Source organism: Balaenoptera borealis, assembly GCF_965194805.1.
Source record: "Balaenoptera borealis genome assembly, chromosome: 21".
Lineage (NCBI taxonomy): Eukaryota > Metazoa > Chordata > Mammalia > Artiodactyla > Balaenopteridae > Balaenoptera > Balaenoptera borealis.
The window spans coordinates 22,978,585-22,995,510 of record NC_138880.1 but is presented as its reverse complement, the minus strand read 5'-3'; the positions used below and the strand labels follow the sequence as shown (position 1 = coordinate 22,995,510).

Here is a 16,926-nt window from a genome sequence, read left to right as displayed (position 1 = left end):
TGGCCAGGGAAGCACGGGTAGCTAGTGTAAGTGCAAGAGTCTGGTTTCTGCTTAAGTTACATGACCAATAAACTAATGAAAGATCTGGGTAACAGAAGACATGCACCATCTTGATTTCCATAGAGCTTCTAGCCCTTCTTCAAGGTCCATGGGAAGGCTCTGAACAGAAACATAATTAAGTGAAACCCCACAAAGTATTTCACAAGCTTTCCTCTCTATGAACTGCAACAAGTCCTACCACTAGGAGGTGCCCTTATGGACAAAAGGAACTGACCTGCTGTTTTTGGATTGCTTGTCACTCAACAGCTAGACAGTCACTTCTTAGCTCTCCATTGGTGTCTTAGTGCACTGAGATCTAAAGAAAGTTATGTGGACTTCCCTGGTGGCACAGTGTTTAAGAATCTGCCTGCCAATGCAGGAGACATGGGTTCGATCCCTGGTCCAGAAGATCCCACATGCCGCGGAGCAACTAAGCCCGTGCGCCACAACTACTGAGCCCACAGGCTGCAACTACTGAAGCTCACGCACTCTACGGCCCGCACGCGGCAACTACTGAGTCCATGTGCTACAACTACTGAAGCCCACACGCCTAGAGCTCGTGGTCTGCAACAAGAGAAGCCACCGCAATGAGAAGCACGCGCACCACAACAAAGAGTAGCCCCCACTCACCACAACTAGAGAAGCCCGTGTGAAGAACCAACGCACCCAAAAATAAAAAATAAGAAAAAAAGAGGGCTTCCCTGGTGGCGCAGTGGTTGAGAATCTGCCTGCTAATGCAGGGGACACGGGCTTGAGCCCTGGTCTGGGAAGATCCCACATGCCGCGGAGCAACTAGGCCCGTGAGCCACAACTACTGAGCCTGCACGTCTGGAGCCTGTGCTCCGCAACAAGAGAGGCCGCGATAGTGAGAGGCCCGCGCACTGCGATGAAGAGTGGCCCCCACTTGCCACAACTAGAGAAAGCCCTCGCACAGAAACGAAGACCCAACACAGCCAAAAATAAAAAATTAATTAATTAAAGTTATTAAAAAAAAAAAGAAAGCTATGAAAGTCGCATATTTTTCCATTTTTCAGAAGAATTTTAAAGTCTAAAGGCATTCAGTGTTTGCAAGTGGGATAAAAAAGAGCTGGGCTCATTAGAACGAATCCTACCTTCCTAGACCTCTGAGGAGGTAACACTGTATAAATGGCAACTGTGATTGCAGAAGAGCAGGGCATCTACAATCGGCCCCTTACTTTCTACCCACTCTGTAACCCCCGAACAGCTGAGTTTCATTTCTCTCTATTCTGAGCATCAGCAAGTCCATCAGACTTCCCTTGTTTTCTTTTTAAATAGTGAAACTCAAGTTAGCCTGGAATTAATGATTAACAGTTGCTATTTGAAAGTGTGGTTAAGTGCAGCTTTGGCCAGCAGGCATCCTAATTTTGACCAACTGCTAAGGCACACGGGCAAATTCAAGTTCTCTAAGCTTCTCTGTGTGTCACTTGTTTAAATGCATAGTAAAATGAGGGAGAAAAACATTAATGTATTGAAAAAGCAAGCACCTCTACCAAGGTACGTGTTTGATATGCAAAGATTTTAAGGACTTTCACAGGCATGCTGTACAAAGAGATGATGTTACATCACACTGGGAACCAGTAAAAGTAAATATTAAAGTTAAGTGAACATTACCTGAAAAAACTCATTTAGAGGAGGATGAAAACCATTTTGGAAAAAGAAAGACATTCTTATTAAGAATTGCAGCAAACAAGGAGATTCAGGTATGATTTCAAAAATTATTATTTAAGATTTCCCTCAAGCAATTATTCCTTGAAGTGCCTTTTTCTATTGTACCATGGGGTTTTAAAATATTTTTACAATAGACAATGATTGATTTTTAAAATGTGTCTGATTTAACATTTTGGAGGTTTTTAGTTAATAACCATAAGCAATGTGGGAGGAGATGCAGAACAGAAGAAGAGTAATAGTTTGTACTCAATAGCAAGTATTTTACAAATTAAGAAGATTTTCAAGAGCAATATGAACAAATCAGAAGACTTGATTTGTCTCATAGCAGGTTTTTCACAGAGCTGTAAGTTCAGGGCTTTGTGGGGATAAGTACATGTATGAGTGACCAAGACAACCTAGGAATAGATTTGTAACATAATTTTTAAATTAGAAAATTTTGTTAGTAAAAAATCATTTATAGCTTCTGTGATAGATTTAGAAAAGAAACTTCGAAGATGGAAAGAAAGGAAATGAATTGAAAGAGAAGAAAGAAATGGAAAAATTGGGATGGGGAGAGGGTCAGATGATGGCAGCAAGAAATGTCTGATTAATAGTGAGCTGGAGGTGGAGGAGAGGGAGGGAAGGGAGGAAAGTGAGAGGACCCTTCCCTTTTAGCCCTTGGTCCTTCCCAACCATGAACGTGTTGACCATTGCACATACGACCATGCTGAGGAACGCTCTAGGGTTGTGGAAAGATACAATTCAGCTTATGATAGGAGCTCTGTGAACACTGCTGAATTAACTACTCCTCTCCCTCCATATTTCTTGTAAACTCTGATATCAGTAAATTAATTATAAATTCACATTTTGTGTTCTAAACACATGTACATTTTTCTTTTTGTAGGATGACTTTATTATATCAAATGGTACATTTCATTTTATTTGCCTCAGTTTCTGGTGGTAAGTAGAGTTTTATCTTTAGTATGGACTGGGAATAGCTTGGTTCCCTGACTTGTGGATGAGAAAACAGAAGGGTATAAGCCCAGAGAGGAAAATCACACTATTGTCCCCATAGATGTGGGAGAATTCCATGCCATCTACTCCAGGGAAGGAAATAAAGTCTTTTTATTTATTTTCTGCTTAAGCCTTCAGGGTTTTTCAAAGCAGGGAAGGAAATTGAGGTAAAGGAATTGTTCATGATAGTAAGAATCTATGTCTATATCTATATCTATATCCATATCTGTACTATGTTTATGTCTAAATCTATATCACACATTTAAATGATATTTAAGACCAATATTAAAAAGCAGAAATCTTGACTTGCCTCACTGATTAGTCAATTTTCCATAAAGCAGTCAGTTCAATGCAACACACACACACACACACACACAGAGGCCATTTTGGACTGAAAAATGTCCCCCAAAATGTCCCAAAATGCAAATATTCCTACATAGTTTATGCATTTCAATAATTTAACCACTGCTGTGAATTCTCCACTCTACATCATGTCCACTAAATTTGTTTATAAATTACTTAACCAATATTCAGAAGGACATATCAGTTCAAGTATTTTTAGCCCTTATATTTATTCTTTATTTAAAATGAAAGTTTAAGCATTCCTTTTAAAAAAATCTTACATATATTACATTTAATTTCTGCTACTGTTGCTAGCATTTAATGCACAGTAAACTTTTTTTCTGGCATATGTGGAAAATGGTAAATCTAGGTAAAGAGATTTAAAATAAAACAAATTTTACTACAGTTCATAATTTCATTTTTCTTTGTGACAAGATGCTTATCCAGGTTATTATATTCCTTCATTGTCATCATTATGAAATAGTATTGTTATTTAATTGATAGGTCAGTGGTAACTCAATGGACATATTTTGAACATTGGACCCAACAACAGCATCTCTACATATATACTTTCTTTACATATGTGTATGGAACATTTACAAAAATTGACCACATAAAAGGCCCTAAAGCAAGTCTCAACAAATTTTAAAGGATTAAAACTCTACAAAGCATGTTATCCAATCACAACAGAATTGAGATAAAATGCAAAAAAAGACAACTGGAAAATCACAAATGTTTCAAAATTAAATAATACCCTTTTAAATAAATACTGGTCAAAGAAGAGATCACAATGGAAATTAGAAAATGTATTGAATTGAATAATAATGAAAATACGGCTTATCAAAACTTTGGGACGTAGCTAAATTGGTGCTGAAATCAAGTGTGTACACTTACGTGCATATATTAGAATAGGGAAACAGTAAAAATTAATGATGTAAGAATCCAGTTTAAGATGATGGAAAGAGAAGAGCAAATTAAATGCAAAAAAACTAGAAAGAAGAAAAAAATAAAACAGCAGAAATTAATTAATTGAAAAACAAACATATATTAGGGAAGCTTAACTTAGTCACAGTCTCCAAAGCATGTTGTAAGGCCAGTGTGATCTTGATACCAAAACATGACAAGGACATTGAGACAGGGATATTATGACATTTTGACAATATACAAAAACAGGCACTTTCTAGTTCACCCAAAACAGATTAACCAGTTTTTACTGGCACTAAGAAGCTGTGTTTGGATTTGGAAAATCAATCTGCCTTGTAAATTTAAATGATCCAATTAGTAGGTGGTATATTTTAAGAAATACAGCACCTATATTAAACATGTAAAATCTGTTTAATTTACCAAATAATTAATAAGCTTCTTTAAAGTAACACTTTAATATAGCATGCTTGCTTTGCACTAAGAGATGGGATTTGCTTGGTCAATGGGTCTATTTCGAGGTGCGAATAGACCCTCCATTAATGGAGGCTGCCGTACAGCTTCCTTAGAAGCAACACAGAGCCTGGGGAGAGGAGGAAGATTCACTTCACCCACAGGTCATTCTCAGGGAGCTGCCAATTTTGGAGAAAATCATGTTATATACAGAGGTTATAGGTGGGTAATATAGAAGGCATATGGGGTGGATTTTTGAGGAGAGCTGTGGCAGGGTCCTTGACTCTCTTCTCCCATGTATCCCTTGGCAGTTTAGTGAACTGGACTCCATCCTCAGAATAATGTTTTAAAGAAATGAAGTGAAAATACATAGGATTACCAAACAAATAAACTATATTTAAATATAGTTGGTTAAACTGTAAAAAAAAATTTATATAGAAATAGATGTGCTTCTTATTAACACTTTATGTAATAAGATTTAGTGGTGGGTGTAAAACTGCATAGTAATTACCATCAAACTAGTAATGAGTGATAATGATATTTTGAGATATCTGCAACTGTAGTGTTTTTAAATCTGCAATTTTTATTATGACAAAGGCACAGATACTGTGAACCCTAATGCAGTTTGTTCTTACATTAATAATGGAAATATATGCCATATTTTAGTTAGAAGCTAGGGAAGATAAAGATGAAATTTGTCCCCATTTAAGTCCATGGACTGTATAATCCTCTAAGCCTTAGTGATAATTTCTACTGTTTTTTACCTATATACTTTCCCACATATTTATTGGTATGTTGGTTATTACTACAATAGAAATTAGTTATTTTAAATTTTATTTATTTTATTTTTGCTACAATAAATTTGAGTGATATTTTATTCTGTCCAAATATTTTATTTTTGTTATATATATTTATATATTTGTTTTTATATTAAGAAAACTAAGGGTTATATTGTAGCATTTGTCAATAAAAATATACCAAGATTAAAAACTACAACACTTTTATTCAGTGACTAAGTAATAATGACCTAAAAATCCACAATCTGGAATATTCAATATCTCTTTCTAGAAAGAGAAGAAAATTTTAATTTTATGCAATTTAGCTTTGTTTGTATTTTTAACTTACTTATGGTTTCAATGGAAGGGGATTCAATAATTTTTCCAAGAGTCTAAAGTTCCTGTTCCTGCCTATTTATTTATTTGTTTGGTTTTTATTTTTCCTCCAGTTTTATTAAGGTATAGTAGACATACAGCACTGTATAAGTTTAAGGTGTACAGCATGATGATTTGACTTACATACATTGTGAAATGATGACCACAATAAGTTTAGTGAACCTCCATCATGTCATAGAGATACATTAAAGAAATTGAAAAAAATGTTTTCTTATGATGCAAACTCTTAGGATTTCCTCCCTTAACAACTTTCATATGTAATGTACAGCAGTGGTAATTATACTTATGTTGTACATTATGTCCCTAGTACTTATTTATCTTATAACTTGAAGTTTGTATCTTTTGACTTTCTTCATCCAATTCCCCTCTTCTCCAATGTCTGCCTCTGGTAACCACAAATCTGATCTCTTTCTAAATGAGTTTATTTGTTTGTTTTTGAAGTATAATTGACCCACAAGACCATATTAGTTCTTGAAAAACAAAACAAATGAACAAACATAACGAAACAGAAACAGTCATAGAAAAACAGAATAAACAGGTGGTTGCCAGAGGGGAGGGGGATAGGGGGAGGAGAGAAACAGGTGAGGGAGATTAAGAGATGCAAACTTCCAGTTGCAAAATAAATGAGTCACAGGTATGAAATGTACAGTGTGGGGAATATAGTCAATAATTATGTAATATCTTTGTATGGTGACAGATGGTAACTAGACTTGTCATGATGATTACTTTGAAATGTACAGAAATATCCAATCATTATGTTGTGCGACAGGAACTAACATAGTGTTGTAGGTCAATTAAACTGGTCCATTTAGGAAATAAAATGAAAAATAAACAAATGGGACCTAATGAAACTTAAAAGCTTTTGCACAGCAAAGGAAACCATAAACAAGACAAAAAGACAACCCTCAGAATGGGAGAAAATATTTGCAAATGACGCAACTGACAAAGGATTAATCTCCAAAATTTACAGGCAGCTCATGCAGCTCAATATCAAAAAAGTAAACAACCCAATCCAAAAATGGGCAGAAGACCTAAATAGACATTTCTCCAAAGAAGATATACAGATTGCCAATAAACACATGAAAGGATGCTCAACATCACTAATCATTAGAGAAATGCAAATCAAAACTACAGTGAGGTATCACCTCACACCAGTCAGAATGGCCATCATCAAGAAATCTACAAACAATAAATGCTGGAGAGGGTGTGGAGAAAAGGGAGCCCTCTTGCACTGTTGGTGGGAATGTAAATTGATACAGCCACTATGGAGAACAGTATGGAGGTTCCTTAAAAAACTAAAAATAGAACTACCATACGACCTAGCAATCCCACTACTGGGCATATACCCTGAGAAAACCATCATTCAAAAAGAGTCATGTACCACAATGTTCACTGCAGCTCTGTTTACAATAGCCAGGACATGGAAGCAACCTAAGTGTCCATCAACAGATGAATGGATAAAGAAGATGTGGCACATATATACAATGGAATATTACTCAGCCATAAAAAGAAACGAAATTGAGTTATTTGTAGTGAGGTGAGTGGACCTAGAGTCTGTCATATAGAGTGAAGTAAGTCAGAAAGAGAAAAACAAATACTGTATGCTAACACATATATATGGAATCTTAAAAAAAAATGGTTATGAAGAACCTAGGGGCAGGATGGGAATAAAGATGCAGACCTACTAGAGAATGGACTTGAGGACATGGGGAGGGGAATGGGTAAGCTGGGACGAAATGAGAGAGTGGCATGGACATATATACACTACTAAATGTAAAACCGATAGCTAGTGGGAAGCAGCCACATAGCACAGGGAGATCAGCTCGGTGCTTTGTGACCACCTAGAGGGGTGGGATAGGGAGGGTGGGAGGGAGAGAGACGCAAGAGGGAGGAGATATGGGGATATATGTATATGTATAGCTGATTCACTTTGTTATAAAGCAGAAACTAACACACAAAAACAACAACAACAAGAACAAAACACACACACACAAAACAAACCAAAAAAACTGGTCCATTTAATATAGTGAGGTGATGTAGTACGTTATCACATCCAGGGCCATCGAATGCTACCCGAAGATGATCACTGTGGAGCCTTTGTTTCATATAAACATGGAGTTTAGACACAGAGCAGTGCTGGGGAAAGGGAAAAGCAGAGGCCATTCTAGACCTGCAAGCATTTTTGCCAGTGAAGATCTGAGAAACGAATCAATTGCTCACAAAGCACCCACGTCTCCAAGACAATCATTCAGAAGCACCATTCCATTGAGGCACACATGCCATTTAGTGATTTTCTTTTCTATCTGAGGCTGCTTATCCAATAAACTAAAAGGTTTTATTGCCCTGATTTCCATGTTCAGGCATATTTCCTGTTAAGTAGCCCTACTTCACTTGCCTTTGTGAGATTATTACCTGATTGGGTATGTGCTCACTAAGATCCCAAGTAACACGTGTCATGTATTATAACAGAGTGTGTGACCAAGCTGTTCCAAGATGCCTACTTTAAAGGAGGAGACATTACTGTTGTTTTCACACCAAATGCCAAGCACTGCCAAATAGTCTGCACCCACCATCCAAGGTGTTTGCTCTTCACTTTTATGGCTGAATCCTCATCTGAAGATCCTACCAAGTGGTAAATGTTTGCTTTTCTACATAGAGGAAATAGATTTTATACGACAGACAGACAGACAATTACCAACAATAAATTGCCATCTACCATTTTATAAAATTTAATGTTAACAATTGGAAAATGTATTTTCCTTCCATTGAAATATTAAATATTACAGAAAAAAGAGTAGTGTTTAGGCAGCTCAGGAGGAACAGACATGCCCCTCAGTGTGGTTTCTTGTGGTCTCAATATTAATGATACTTTCTCTCTTATTTCTTTCTACTTTAATGCCAATTAATCATTTTGTTCTTTGTTTTTCAATTGATTATTGATATTTGATATGATTTAAACTGGTACTTTTCCCTCAATTATTTTATTAGAAAAAAATTCATTATTTATAAAGGTAATTTGAAAGAATAGTACAATGATTTCCTATCGCCCCCAAGACTTTTTCCCATTTTTGTCTTCCCTATTATGTATGTGTAGATGTCTAACCATTTGAAATAATTTGAAACCATCATAACACTTCACCCCTAAATATTTCAACATACATTATCTTACACAAAAAACATTAAAAATTAATAAGAATCCCTTTATATCATCTCAATTGTCCCCCAAGTGTAATTTATAGCAATTAACCAGAATCTTATTAAGATTCGCAAATAGCATCTGGTGGTTTTGTCTCTATAGTCATATTCTTAAAATTTTTAGGACATTCCATCCACCATTTTTGTTTCCATATTGAGCTTGAAAATTTAATAATAAAGCTTTACTGCAGAATGAAGTTATTAACATCTTTGTGCATTATTACTGCATTCATAGTATTTACATAGTGCCCTGAACTTATAAAATTTACTATTCTAGAATCTACAACAGAGATTGGCAAACTTCTTCTTAACAGGCAGAGAGTAAATATTTCAGGCTTTGTGGGTCCAGAGGCAAAATCAAGGATATTATATAAATACTTACACAATGATTTAAAATGTAATCATTAAAAAGTATAGAAACCCTTCTTAGCTCATTAACTGTACAGAAACAGGCAGAGAGCTGCATTTAACCAACAGGCCATAGTTTCCAGTTAGGAAGGAGCATTACATGTGATCTTTTCAATGTCAGGATGTTGGAATGAAAAACAAACTCACAGTCTTGCTAAGAATATATTTGTTTTGGCATGAGATGGAGAAGATTGTTTCCTTCTCTTTGACTCTCTGTGTTTTGACTTTTGAGACTCATTATTTTAAAACATAGATTTTCACCCAGTAATGTTATTTTTTTTAAAAACAGGTTTACTTGCATCCTGAAAGACAGTGTCGCAGAAACACTGCCAATGGTCAATATGACGGGAGCAATTTCTGGATATTCTTCCAAGCAATGCTCAGACCAAATAAGTGGTAAGATGTCTTGCTAGAATTGATATATACTAGTTATTGTGATGTGTACGTGCAGTTACATCAGGTATGGTTTTGTGGCTATGAAATAAAACCCTGCTATATGGAAACGAGGTCTCCTAATGAAGTTCTTTCCTCGTAGAGTAAAAGCTAGCATACATGCCTGTCCCCCCTACCCCATTATAGTTCATTAAAATTTATCTCATTGGACGTATCTAACTACATCAGTTCATCATTCATTTATTTTCTTTCTCCTTCGCAGCTTAAAGTTTTATATGAAAGTCCTTATTAAATATATTAATTCAAATCAAAGGAAGCAACCATAAAGATTAAGATGACCCTTGTCTTAATGGTGAGATATTCCAGATACTTGAATAGGTTAATTAGTGAATCAGTCCATCAGTGGAGTTAAGGAGACAAGAGATGCCAGTTCATAAAGCTGAAGCAGAAATGTACAAGTCTAATATTGCTGCAGTGTAAAAAGGACACTGACATTCTCTTACTGTTTCCATATGAGAGTAGGAGTCGAGCAGATTAAAATAAAACTAGAGGCCTTCTGAGGAAAAGTCAGGGAAAGAATTGAAAGAGCAAGTCTGGAGGGACTGTTGCTAAGATAGAATTATCAGATGCCCCCAGAGACTGGAAGATAACCATATTTTCTGATTTTATTTCCAGCTTGCAACAAAGATATTTATGTGGACCTACATATGAAGGGCCTGAACCATAACAGCACTATTACCAAGAGTGCTCAGGAATGCCAAGAGAGGTGTACGAATGACATGCACTGTCACTTTTTTACATTCGCCACAGAGCACTTTCCAAGCGTAAAGTATCGGTGAGTAAGCTGTGGACTGAGCCCAAGGACCTTAGATTATCCGATAGAAAACAAAATGGGATTCTTTTTTTTTTTTTCCTTCAACTTGTAGGGGTCAAAAATTTATTTTTGACCCCTACAAGACAATTCTATAATAAGCACTCCCAGTTTTCTTGATGGAAAATTCATTTAAAGTCCAACTTGGATGCATTTCATTTTGTAGTACAGAGTCTGTCTTTCAATGACGCTTTTAAAAAATGTTTAATACACCTTCTAGCTAATTTGAAGAGCGCTACATTTTTAAAGTGGCAATTTTGAAACAATTACAGTGGTCTGACAGTTCCATTCTCAGCCTAAAGGATGCTACAGTATGAATCTATAGAATCAAAATGAAAAAACTACTCAGATATCCTTCCAAATAACAGTTCCCCACCTGAGACAAAGTAACTGAAACCCATGTGAAGTATTTTAAAACTTGCCCCCTACTGGATTTAGAAATATTCCAGGTATAAACCTCCTGTATAAGAATATAAAAGGATCTGATCTGTAATTGATTAATCTCTTTTCTCTTAAAAAATATTTTTAGGGAAAAATATCATTAACTTTTTTATTTAGAAATATTTGAGATGTTCTGGATTCGTATAGGAAACTACACTTACCTGAAATCCAACAATGAAAGAAAAGTTCAAATGACTGGTATTTGGATTTTAACATTCTGCTCTACACATTCACAAAAAGGAGATGAGTGGAAATAAAGCGTCAAAGATTTGTTTGAAGAAAAGCAACGATAACACAGAATGAAACCCTCAAATTAATAATTAAGTTTTCATGGCTTTTCTTTAGCTCAGCTCAAACTACACCTTTTTACATATTTTACATCTAAGATTCAATGCAGCATGAACAGCAAGCCAGGTAATTGTGAGTTGCTACGTATTATAAAAAAGTTAAAATGCTAAAATTGAGAAGAGCTTGAGAAGTCATCAATTCCTACACCTCTACTCTTCATGTCACCACCCATCTAAAGCTGTCACTTTACTGATGAAAAAATAAAGCTGACAAAACTCACAGGACCACCAGCTCTTTGCAGAGCTGGGACTCAAAACCAGCTGTCCAGTCTCTCAAATCAATACTTTTCAGAGCAATTCTTTAGCTATCACGCCCAGGCCGTCTCTAAATGTGAGTTTCTTATTATCTTATGTTTTTCCTTATTTGCATTTGGAGGGATAAAATATTTATCCGTTTTGGTCTTTATTTAGTAACACTTGTCTGTTGAAGTACACCCAAACGGGAACGCCAACCAACATAGCAAAGCTCAGTGAAGTGGTGTCTGGATTTTCACTGAAGCCCTGTGCGCTTTCTAATCTGGGTAACTATTATTTTCTTAATGAGGTAGTTTAGCCATTAAATAGTAGGTGCTGATTATGTGTACGATGGGCATAACTTAGGATACCAATTTGTGCCTACTGATGAAATGGACCCAATGATCTTTCATCTTCTTCATGAGAAAAAACTCATTATGTTCTATATGATTAAAGCTTATATTTGAATTTAAAGCTTAAAACAATCACTTCAGTTATCCTAATTTTAAAAAATGTAAAAGATCCTGGGATAAACTAACTTTTAAAAATTACTAAGACCTTGTTTCTTTAGTGCAATTTTAGGTTTGCAGCAAAATTGAGGGGAAGGGATAGAGATTTCCCATATACCCCCTGCCCAGACACATGCACAGCGTCCCCTATTACCAACGACCCCCGCCGGATGGTACATTGGTTACAACTGACGAACCTACACTGACACACGTATAGTCACCCAAAGTCCATAGTTTACATTACGATTCACTCTTGGAGTTGTCCATTGCATGGGTTTGAACAAATATGTAATGGCATGTTTCCATCATTAGAGTATCATTCAGAGTATTTTTCACTGCCTTAAAACTCCTCTGTGTTCTGCCTGTTCATCCCTCCCTCATTCCCCAACAAATTTTTTATATGGAATTTACAAATACCATGAGTGGGATTTTACCTTTACCGATGCTACTGGTGAACTGACTTTCTATCTATGGTTTCTTCTGTTGTACAGCTTGTATTAGGGACATTTTCCCTAGAACGATGTTTGCAGACAGTAACATTGACAGTGTCATGGCCCCAGATGCTTTTGTCTGTCGCAGCATTTGTACTCACCATCCCAGTTGTTTGTTTTTTACCTTCTTTTCTCAAGAATGGCCAACAACATCTGAAAGGTAAGGAGTTAAGATTGTGTCATGTGTTATCTTTTCAAACAGTTGATCAAAAGCCACCATTAAAAACTCTGAGCAACTACAAATTTTATCTAAATGTCTGTCAAGGATACATAAAAGTTGCAAAGAAGAATTCCTAGTTCCTCTTTCTTTCCATTCCCCACCTATTGACTGCAAATCTGGTGTTACTCAGGACTCTTGCTTTTCTTTATGTTAGGGAGGTCTCTGCCTTCAGAGAGTTGCTAGTTCTGAAAGGAATGAAGAAAATAAGGATGGTCATTAGGAGGCATCTTAGTTCAATGCCTGGTTAAAATAATTGAACCTGGAGCAGAAAGAATTGGAAATATCAGTGACTTGTCAAATCCAAAGTGGAGAGGGGTGGAACAATGGCCTTCATCAACAGAATCGTGGGTAATGGTGGAGGGAGATTTGAGAATTTAGACCCTGCTTCCCTACTGATGGGTATTAACATTGGAAACCATAATAAAGCACAGGAAATTGCTATGATCATCAAAGGGATGTTTGCTGGGGTTGCTGCTCCTCATTAACAAAATTCACTAAGAAAAAGAAGAAGAAATCTTAAGATTATTTGCTTAAAAATCTAGATTGTATGTATTATCTTAATCTGAATTCTCAGAACCCTTGTTATTTGCTTGACATTGCTGTTCATTGTTGGGGAGAGTGTCCCCCAGAGCCATCCAGCCAAAGTAAGCCCTTGAGTTCCTGTTTATCAAGCAAGACTGGTTTTTTATCAAGTGAGGATATAATTCCGGAAGTATAATGCTAGGTTTGTCACATGAGACTATATCTGTTACTTTCATTTTCTCAACATGGTTCTAAGTGTGGGGATACCATTAGTCAACTCAATAGATTAAAAACCCTGCACTACTTGGACCAGAGTGGAAGTAAAAGAGAAGTGATTAGATTGGGATATATTGTCAATGTACAGCCAATAAGATTTGCTGACGGATTGAATGCCAGCTGTGAAGTAAAGAGTCAATGATAGCACCAAGATTTTTGGCCCAAGAAAATTGGAAGGATGGCAATGCCAATGAAGAGATGGGGGAAGATTTCTTACAGAGATGATTTCAAGAGGCAAGAGGTGCCTGGTAGCCATCCAGAGAGAAATATTGAATTGGTGGTTAGAAAGGGAAGTCTGGGATTTAACAAAGGAGGTTTATGCCCTAGATCTGTGTTAGGTGTCACCAGGATACAGCTGGTAATTAATGCCAATGAAACTGGTGAGGTCACCAAAAAATTGAATGCAGTCAGAGAAAGAGAGGAGGTCAAAGATTGAGCCTCGAGGCATTATAAACTTCAGAACTTAGAAAGATGCCTTTGTAATGTGTTATTTTGTCTTAATCACTGCTCTTTTTCTTTTGTATTCCTTTTATAAAATTCCCAATCAATACCTATAAGAGGAGCAACACATTTAATCCTCATTACAAGGTGAGAGAGGAACATGGGTGCTACAAGCCAAGACTTGGCTTCTTAAATTTACGTTAATGAATATTAAATAAAACTAAATATCCATTTCCTCAGCTGTATTAGCCACATTTCAAGGACGCAGCCTATGGCTGTCTAGTGGCTATTGTATTGGCTGGCATAGACGTGGAATATTTACGTCATTGCAGAAAATTCTGTTGGACAGCACAGCTCCAGACTGTGATTTTGTGCTAATTCGGAAAAGTTACTTCCTCCCAGAAAGATGCTGCCTGGGTGTGGAGTCTGTGGTGGATTTTGCTTATCCCTGTCTACGCCTACAGCAACTCTGGGTAGCAGATTTGCAGGTAGCATGAAAATCCTTGAATCGTTGAGATAGTCTAGGAGAGTTGAGAGAAAGAAAATAAAAAAGGAAGGTACTAGGAACAGTGATGTTGAATAGAGCAAGCTTAGAAAATTTAGAGGCAGTTTGGTAAATTTGTCTACAACCTATGGACCATGGAGTCTGAGTCAGTGATTTATGAATAGTACTTTCAAAATGGGAACAACTTCCCTATTAAATGCCAACAGGAGCTGACTTCTATATGTGCTGTGAAAATGTCTTCTTCTTTGATATGTTTTACATGATATCTCTATATTTCCCTTTTTTACTGTTAGAAATCTGTGTCTACTTAAAACGTCTACAAGTGGGTTGCCAAGCGCACGCATTAGAAAGAACAAAGCTCTTTCTGGTTTTAGTCTACAACATTGCCGGCACAGTGTCCCAGGTAAACAATGAAAGCTCTTCCTTCTGACTGAGAATCAACAAATGTGTGCTACGGTTCCACGTCTCATATCTGATACGTGCTTTGCTGTCTAGTGTTCTGCCATTCTTCATTCTACCGTGACACTGATTTCTTGGGAGAAGAACTGGACATTGTTGACGTGGATGGGCACGAAGCCTGCCAGAAAACATGTACCAACAGCATCCGCTGTCAATTTTTTACCTATTCTCCATCTCAAGAATCTTGCAACGGAGGGAAGTAAGACGTATGATGAGTTCCACAGATGCTCCTGCCCATCTAGCTGAAGGGAGGAATTATGTTTATACCATTTTGTTTCCAACCTGCAGGGGAAAATGCTACTTAAAACTTTCTGCAAATGGATCTCCAACTAAAATACTTCATGGGAGAGGAAACATCTCTGGATATACGTTAAGGTTATGTAAAATGGATAATGGTGAGTTTAATGTCACTTGAAAAAATGCATCCCCTGTATACTGAGTATGTCATGACTAAGAGAGTCAGTAGTAGCTACAGAGGGGAGAAAATTAGTAAAGTAATGAACTTAGATGCAATTTTCTGTTATTTTCACTGCTATCACTCAGGCTGACCTGTTTTAAAGGTAAATATTGGGCTTTGACTAAACTCTGCGTTGCCTGGCATTAACTGAATATGTGTTATAATTGGATACATTTATATAACCAGTATTTCCTGGTGAGACTCAGGCTCAGCCAAAATTTTTACGTCTGATTGTTGTTATCAAGGTCAATAATCTTTCTTATTATCCTTTATAATAGAAATATCAACCAGCATCTTGGTTAATCAGATTAGTCATTTTCTTTCTATTGGCTATTACTTGATCTTTAATTCAAATATAAATAATCATCATATGTTTGGAAAATTATGTATCTGTGCAAGAAATACTCAAGTGGCTCCTTCTCCAGGGCCTTTAGATTTCCTGCAAGTGTTCTGCATATTTATGAATATTAGGAAAAGTTATAGTAAAACCTTATTAATTTGTAACAATGAGTAGGGTGGAAATAAAAAGATTGTCTATATTAAGCCAGACTTATAATAAAATAAAAATTATAATACACATCAGATCAGCAGTGCTTCCATTCCAGTGGCCAATTTCTGAGCATAGTAACAAAAGATGGTTTGTAGGCAAACAACACTGTGTAAGGGATGAAACAGGAAAGAGCCTAATACACACATTCCTCTCTAAATTATTGTAATAACCTATTATGACTTTAATGTTCATTGACTTACATACACTACATGTTTTTAGACTTTTACTGCTTACTGCCTAATATTATAATGCAGTATAAATTAAGTTGCAACTGAGATTCAATGAGTGAAATGGAAGTGATAATTATGCTTTGTCATAGATTTCAAAGTATGAAAATCTTCCGTGTCAGAAATATTGGCTCTACTGAGAGGTGAATAAATCCTTAACTTCTGAGAACTTGTTTTGTATAATAGAACATACAATATTACTGTATACTGTGTCCAATGCTAGCATCCTAGCTGGGAAATTCTGCCTTTCTAGGGCTTAGAGGGGCTCTGATGGGAATCTGGATGGCTCTAGCTTCTTCAAAAAGACAGTAAATTGAGTTGTATCTCATACATTCTCTGTTTTTCTTACAACAAATTTACCTAAGACAAGAAGGAGCATTTACAATCATTCTGTTGTCTTGGTTCTACCAAGCAATGGAAAGGATGCAGCAAATTTTGCTGTTAGTGATGTTGACATAGTTTAAAAAATGGGAACCAGCACTTATACCTTTAATTGCAGAATTCATTCTCTATCCTCCTTCCTTCTCTTTTCTAATGAATCTAGGGACTCTGGTCTCTAGAGGTTACAGAATAAATCAGGTGTAGATTGATAGCTAAAGCAGAAAATATAAGATAAAAGAAAATAAAATCTTATGTCTTTTTAGTGCATCTTCTGAAATAAGTGAAACTAGATAATTAGGTTTTGCTGCATTATATTAGATGAAATAATACCCTAATATGAGAGGGAATATCTAACTGAGATGTTTATCATATCTTGTACTGTCATTTGTC

The 16,926-nt window shown here is 36.3% G+C and overlaps 2 protein-coding genes across 15 annotated transcripts in view; one reads left to right on the top strand and one right to left on the bottom strand.

Moving 5' to 3' along the window:
* Nucleotides 1-16,926, bottom strand: part of LOC309619760 (uncharacterized protein) — a 140,456-nt gene that overhangs the window by 81,885 nt on the left and 41,645 nt on the right. For 7 of the 11 annotated variants that reach the window (XM_082375433.1, XM_082375424.1, XM_082375432.1 and 4 more), the window contains exon 3: nt 12,600-12,651. The exons of 3 other annotated variants lie outside the window; for them this stretch is intronic. The gene's annotated coding sequence lies outside the window, so the exon portion shown is untranslated. Of the gene's footprint in view, nt 1-12,575; nt 12,652-16,926 lie in introns of those variants that run through there. One more of the 11 variants, XM_082375425.1, reaches the window with a different exon arrangement.
* LOC309619720 (coagulation factor XI) overlaps nt 1-16,926 on the top strand; it is a 43,348-nt gene that overhangs the window by 19,534 nt on the left and 6,888 nt on the right. Inside the window, exons 1-11 of one of the 4 annotated variants that reach the window (XM_082375268.1) lie at nt 503-1,760; nt 2,612-2,667; nt 8,079-8,241; nt 9,502-9,608; nt 10,281-10,440; nt 11,676-11,785; nt 12,499-12,658; nt 14,075-14,104; nt 14,756-14,865; nt 14,958-15,120; nt 15,210-15,316. In XM_082375268.1, coding sequence (XP_082231394.1) covers nt 2,613-2,667; nt 8,079-8,241; nt 9,502-9,608; nt 10,281-10,440; nt 11,676-11,785; nt 12,499-12,658; nt 14,075-14,104; nt 14,756-14,865; nt 14,958-15,120; nt 15,210-15,316 — 1,165 coding nt within the window. In that variant the 5' untranslated portion in view covers nt 503-1,760; nt 2,612. Of the gene's footprint in view, nt 1-502; nt 1,761-2,611; nt 2,668-8,078; nt 8,242-9,501; nt 9,609-10,280; nt 10,441-11,675; nt 11,786-12,498; nt 12,659-14,074; nt 14,105-14,755; nt 14,866-14,957; nt 15,121-15,209; nt 15,317-16,926 lie in introns of those variants that run through there. The other 3 variants (XM_082375269.1, XM_082375270.1, XM_082375267.1) reach the window with 3 other exon arrangements.